Source organism: Teleopsis dalmanni, chromosome 2 (genome assembly GCF_002237135.1).
Source record: "Teleopsis dalmanni isolate 2A chromosome 2, ASM223713v2, whole genome shotgun sequence".
NCBI classification, from domain to species: Eukaryota; Metazoa; Arthropoda; class Insecta; order Diptera; family Diopsidae; genus Teleopsis; species Teleopsis dalmanni.
The window spans coordinates 130,617,174-130,624,347 of NC_051847.1; the positions used below are offsets into that span (position 1 = coordinate 130,617,174).

General features: G+C 28.9%; 2 protein-coding genes and 1 non-coding gene across 3 annotated transcripts in view; 2 read left to right on the forward strand and 1 right to left on the reverse strand.

Moving 5' to 3' along the window:
* Window positions 1-754, reverse strand: part of LOC119675714 (histone H3.v1-like) — a 1,493-nt gene extending 739 nt beyond the window's left edge. The window contains exon 1 of the mRNA XM_038086919.1: window positions 749-754. Coding sequence (XP_037942847.1) covers window positions 749-754 — 6 coding nt within the window. The remainder of the gene's footprint in view (window positions 1-748) is intronic.
* On the forward strand, window positions 683-4,332 carry LOC119675715 (sodium-coupled monocarboxylate transporter 1-like). The gene is made up of 4 exons (XM_038086920.1): window positions 683-1,115; window positions 3,897-3,962; window positions 4,107-4,226; window positions 4,315-4,332. Exons 1-4 carry the CDS (start codon window positions 756-758, stop codon window positions 4,330-4,332), a joined length of 564 nt encoding a protein of 187 aa, XP_037942848.1. The 5' UTR covers window positions 683-755.
* On the forward strand, window positions 3,506-3,578 carry Trnav-cac. Its single transcript has one exon. It is a non-coding gene; the product is annotated as a tRNA-Val (tRNA).
* Window positions 4,333-7,174: the final 2,842 nt, after the last annotated feature.

Consider the following 7,174-nt stretch of genomic DNA (forward strand, 5'->3'; position numbering starts at 1 on the left):
CTGATAGTGGGCAAAGGTCCATGCCGGCTAAAAAAACCTTGCTGGAAAATTGAATATTTCATTTGCTGATATGAACATATATTTTCAAATCAATTTAGTGTTTGCGAATATAAAATACTAAAAAGTAAAGTGATAAATCGGAAACACTAAAACAGTGTACAGTTCCCAACACTCCATACGAACTTTTTAGGGATCTTGTCAATATTCTTACCCAGTGAACTTTTGTAATGAACTTAACGCGAGACTAATGAAATTTTTAGTATTCGTTAAATGATCGTTAAAATACTTTAGTCTATTTTTACATTTATATAATAATTCACCTAGTTATTTCTTTTATGTCGTAGATATGTATCTAAATATATTAATATGTTTGGAAGTGGCAACATTAAATGTAATTTGACTGCTTATTGTGTACGAGAATCCCTAAGTGAAGTCTTATTCGCTATTGTCGATGAGTTTGAAAATTGCAGCGCTGAGATGCAGTACATTTAAGATAAGATTGTACGGATTAAGCAACAGTCGGTCATTTGAACGAAAAATTCTTAACGATATTCAGTTTATCTCGACGGTTGATTAAGTGAAGTGTTATTTAATGCACTCGAATCAGATGAAGTGTCATTGTCGTCATAAAGAAAACTTTAATGTATTTGTAAATAATCATTTGCATTTGTCAGAGGTCAGCTATCTCCAGTAATAAAAAAAAATCGTCCTATTTTCTTTAAAAGCCTTGACTATTATAAGTGCAAACCAACATTATGTCGGATATAGATAATATATTGACAAGTTTACAGCGTTTTTCATGGCTGGACTATGTCGTGTTCATAGCTATGTTTGTGATGTGCATTTTAATTGGAATTTATTTCGGTTTTATGAAAAAGTCCCTTTCGGAATCGGACTACCTGATGGGTGGTCGTAATATGCTCGTATTGCCTATAGCTTTATCACTTGTGGCTAGTTTTGTATCAGGCATAACACTACTAGGATTACCCACAGAAGTCTATTCATATGGCATACAATATACGTATGTTGCACTTGGTGTACTTGCTATGGGAGTCGTGATGGGTGTGTTCTATCTACCTGTTTTTCATAACCTAAATATTACTTCCACGTATGAGGTAAGTGAATTTCCATCACATGAACGACAAGTTTATTGTCCTAATAATCTTATGTTAACAATGTAAGTATAGCAATTTGCAGTTTAACTATGTTATATAAAGTAAATAAATAAAAAAATTATTAAAACAATAAAAGTAATCTATTCTATTTAAAGAAATTTTTTAAGAAACAATGATTTTTATTATGAGGGCATAAAATTTTATTTTCACAGTTAATACTTACTGCTATTTTTTTTAATAAATTAAAGTTAGATTGCAGTTGCTATTTTTATTTGTTTAAAAAAAATTTAAAACTAAGTTGAGTAAAAATCCGAAAGCTGAAAAGCAGTCGCAGATAATGGACAGTCATAAGAATTTATAAATTATTGAATGACCGAAAAGTCACCTGTGAAAAGTATTAGATACCTTGAAAAGAAAAAACAATATGTTGATGAAGGGATATTACTGAGATACATGATTAAATTATATATGTAATTGCCTATTCAGTGTTTGAATTCTTTACATAAGAAAGTTTAAAAAGGGTATATTCGATTTGGATCGCATTGAAGGAAATATCGTACGTATATTTTTGAACAGTTTGATTAGATGAGTTCATTTGGCCCAGTATATTTGTCTGTTTTATCCCAAACTACTGTGTCTGTTTTTGAATTATTCTAATAAAATTTTGCTCACATGCTTTTGTACTTGGACCTTAATAATTTGAATTGGGTAAAATTGGACTACTATATTCTATATGGCATGGTCTTGTTACAAGGTTCATATAAACTAAAAAATCTGATATGAATTTTTACAATTTTTAATAAAGATATTCAAATCAATTTTGGTACAGAATGTACCTATATTTATATGGGAGAATATATAAACTTACATATTGATTCAGGTTAAAGTTTAGCTTTCATATAAACTGTTAAGTCAGACACAGGTTTTTGTTAAAAAATTTTTTTATTTTCTAATATTTATACTCTAAATTCGTAATTTACGCATAACTTGGTTGGACTTGAATAAAACGTATTACTATATTCTATAGCTGCCATAAAAACTAAATAATCAAATAATTTTCACTATTTTTAATAAAAATACTCAAGTAAAATTTTGCACAGAATGTACTTATATTTATATGAGAGAACATACAAAATTTTATTAATTTCAGTTTAGATTAAAATATAGCATTTCATATAAGTTGCCGATTCAGACACATATATTCCTTAGAATAAACTTTATATTTTTATATATTCATTATCTATTTAGAATTTAGATGTTTGTTATGGAAGATAAAATATTTTTGGTAAAAATGGTATCGATCGGTTCAGATTTGCTTATACCTAATATTAGTCTAACAAACTGATATTTTCAGATTCTTCTAATTCTATATATTTCTATATACTGCCATACATATTTAAAGCTTCTCCAACTTTAATGGCTAATGATATATAAACATGAACAAAAAATTATTGGGACTCTTATTAATATTATTATACATATATTATGTATCTGTATACATACATATGCTTCCCTATACTATATAGCATATGCTTTCCACTTAAATTTAATTGGTCTCAGATCACTTTAGTGTTTTTGTTTTTTATTTAGATCCTTTAAAGTCAAAAATACTCATCGATTTATTATAATAAACATATCAATGTAAATAAAATAACTGGAACTTGGGCAGCCTTGGCTTCTTATAAAAAAACACGATTAGTGATCGCTTCTAATTTGACAGATATGAGTTCTAAACCTGTCACTTGCAGTCCAAAAAAATAATATATGGACTATAAGCTAATTAAAAAGAAATTCAAATATTTCCTACCACTACCACTGATGATGAGTACTTGGCAATACTCGAAACAGGCTGAATAACTCAATAAATTAACTAAAGTTTTGTCTTTGTATTTTCTTTGCTATTCGAATCCGTCTAACTTTTAAATAAAATTTCTTTTTATACTTAAATATGGTTTCGTTTAAAAACAGTTAACAACTTAATTAAATAAATTAAATAATTTAAACTGAAAACATACAAATTTATGTTTGTTAATCAATTACTTGCCAATTAAAATTGATTTGTGCAAATGTTAGTGCATGTAAATCAATCAATAATTTTATGTCAAGTAAATGTTAAAATAAATGAATTATTGTTATTAATATTTTATTAATTTATTGAAATGCCTATTTATTTACCCATTGTCGCTTTATATGAAATATTTATTTATTCATGCAAATTTTTCACAGCTCATTGAAATTTGTTATCTTTCACACTTAAATTTCGTCATGCACTGCAAATTATTTTTACAGATTGTGCAAATAGTTCAAAATATTTTTACTCACTGTGTAATCGTTGAGAATGAAATATACAGAAGCCACACAAATTTTTATTTTGACAAACTGTTCTCAACGTTTCCGTAGTGTAGTGGTTATCACGTGTGCTTCACACGCACAAGGTCCCCGGTTCGAACCCGGGCGGAAACATCACAACAGAAGTTTTTTTTTTTAAATATTTATTTTTTGTACACCAAAATTAGAGCTCAGTTTATTTTTTTAAGATTTGGCAGCATTATCTCAGTATTAATATATAAATTATTATATTAAAAAATTTTAATTTAAATTTGAGTAAATTCTTAATAAAATTTTTAGGTATATAAATGTGTATATTTATTTATTTAATTATTATTTAAAAAGTAAGTTATTTGTATACATTCGTTTAATATTTGTATTTAATATTTTTAAATTATTTATTAATTTATTTTTATAATATCAAATGTTTTTATTTAATCTTTTTATTTTTAGTACTTGGAAATTCGCTTTAACAGAAGTTCTCGAATGTTTGGTTCACTTATGTTTACAATAATGAATGTAAGTTTTTAAACTATTTAACTAATAATATTCTCAGTAATTTTTTAAAAATATAAACAATGAATTAACTAATATAAATAATTAATTTATTTGTAGTTAGTTATCTATAATTTATTAGAACTAATAAGAAACAACTTCCATTAGATTTGCTATCTATCGATTGTTATATATGTACCAGCTCTGGCCTTTAATCAAGTAACAGGCGTAGCAGTACATACAATAACTCCTATTGTATGTGTCATTTGTGTGTTCTATACCAGTTTGGTAAGTAAAAAAAAAGAATATAATTTAATACGTCTAAATTATATGTAATTCAACTAAATAATATATTTATAATATATTTATGATGTAGTACAATTGTAACATATAAAACATATATATAATATAATATCAATAGCGACACTATTACCTGTACTTTTTAATAAATGAATTCAGTCGGACGAAAAATGCTTATAGTTTAAAAGACTTTTTTGGTTGATCTATAGCAGATTTTTGATACATAACTCCTGTAATGCCTGAACTCGGTGGTAAAGAAAGACTCTTTAGCTTTGAAGGAGTAAGTTAAGAAACTGTCTTCATTAAAATACAAAAAAAATGCTAATGGGGTATATAAAATTACCATTTAATTTTAAAAACTTCTTCTAAATTAATTGTATCTTTTTTAACATTTGCTATTAACTACATTTTTCATTATCTCAAGAAGGCTAAAATCGGTCCAATTGAAAGAGGGTGCATGTATCTCCTTTTTTCAACTTTTGTCTAATTAGTTTTTTTTCCTCTCTCTCTCTCTCTCTCTCTCTCTCTAAGATGTGTGATAATGAAATGGCTGATTAATTAAATAGTCGATTGAATTATTCCAAACCACACTCTAATATTTAGTCAATATATCAAACATAAAATTATTGCACTACTGCAATGCTAAAGATTGTTGAATGTGTTCGGTTTAACTATGTTCAGAATTTCGTCATTTAGTTAACTCCTCGATTTTTTTTAAATTTTATTATGGCAGAATAGATGAAAGATAAGAAGTTCGCAAATCGTCCCCGATTATCTAAGAAAGCCTTTTTGAATGCACATTACTTAAAATGTCAGATAGAGAAAGTTACACATTTTAAAACCATTCGAACTTATTAATAAATGCAATACTTTTGCCTTCCTGTTTTTTTAAATAAACTATTTCTCTTATCAATCCGACTCAAAATTTGTTTCTAAGTATTCTCTACAGAAGAAACTAGACATTAAAAAAAAGTTTTTCAATTTCAAAACTCTTCAAGCTTGGGTAGAAGAATATTGGATGCTGGAATCACCTTTGGTTTATTATTATTTTTACCACTTACTAGTACTTATTATTTCGTTTATTATACTTTGATTATTATATTCTACTAGCTGACCCGGCGAACGTTGTTTCCCCTTGCAATTAATTTTCCTGGCTCAGCTGAGTTATAATATTTGTTGTTATTCAACTTAACCTTTAGCATTTTAATACGAAAATTATTTTGAATTGATTTTTTTTTTTGAACTACAAAAAGTCCACATGCATTACTTATGTTACAAATATTTTCAAATCCTTATAAGCACTACATTTTAAATGAAAAAAGAATATCAATGGATATTGCAAAGCGTCGTAAGAGCGATAACTGTCATCAATCGTATGCAATGTGTTATCTCTGCGTTGTATTCATATATCTTGACGTTCAAATGCGTCGCCAACCATAACAACTGCAACTTCATTAATAGTCGGTGCATTATATCGGCCCGCATGCTGCCCAGATGGTACTTTGTCTGCTTTTATGACGATTGTATAGTTGTCGTTTAGCAGTCGGTTTGAAACGGTATTGAACAACTGGACCAACTGGTTGTGATTTTTTAAAAACGGTTCTAAAATACCCACAATTTCTTGCTCCTCCATCTGCTCGATATGGTTGTACTGGCAACGTGCGTTTCTTTGCTGCTTCTCATTACCCATGAAGTAGATTTGCAGAAATTTGGGATCATTATTGGGCATCGGCATTAAAAAACCAATTTGGTGATACACTTGGCCCTGAATCTTAAGCGTTGATTGAAAATTGCGACCAATCTCATTCTGAACGATTTTTGTTGTTCCAAATGATGTCATTTAAAAGCACGAATTGAATTTGCGAATTTTACGAAAAAACAATTTAGATTGAGATGTAGCTCCAGCCAATAGTGCTTTCAATAGTTTTGGCGACAAATTCAATGGTGGCAATACAACTTTTCCAGATGTGCAGCAGAAACCGGCCGATTCACCTTTGTATTTGAGTGTATGACAGTGTTGGCACTGTTTGCTCATAGCACCGATTACAATTCGTGAATGTGACGAATAGTCGATAACCGACTCATATTCAAACGCAAGGTAATGAAATGATGAACGTGTCAATGCCCGATACACTTGCAAACGCTGTTGTTCACGTGTTCTGAATATGTCGGTGACTCGTGGACGGGCCAGTCTTTGTCTCAATGCATTAGCTCGAAGGCGTTATTTGCGTTGCTCTTGACTTTCATTAAGACGTGTGATTGTATCCTGGTTTCTTATATTCTCATTGTTTTCTGCCGATCCATTTAACCGACGGTTCTGGAGTAATTGTGAATTCAGAGTCGCTCGACCAATATTTTCTCCTTGTCCACGAAGACGTGGCATTGTTTTTTGTACGTTATTTATATCTTTATATATATAATTTTTCTTTTTTGTGTGTGTTCAAGTGAATTCAAGGATGGTTTAGATTCACAATTTGGTCCATTTATATTAGACATTTAAAAGTTATTCATTCTTACTTTGATTTGTTTAAAAAGTTTAAACTCTAAAATGAATCGTTCAACTATCCTGTGGAATTTTTGAATTCGCTGGATTTACCAGGAATACCACCACATAACTTAAGATTAAAAATTGGCTCACCTATAATTATACTGCGGAATTTAAATGCATTTAAGCTATGCAACGGCAGTTTTACGATTCATTATAGAGATTTTAAACTTTTTAAATAAATCAAAGTAAGCATGAATAAATTTTAAATTTCTAAAATAAATGTACATGGAAACCAAAAAATAAAAAATTATATAAAAAGACATTATCCAGTGGGCCAAATTGTGAATCTAAACCTTCCTTCAATCCACTTGAACACACACAAAAAATTTCATCAAAATCGGTTCAGCCGTTTAGGAGGAGTTCACTGTCAACACACGTACAGAAGAAA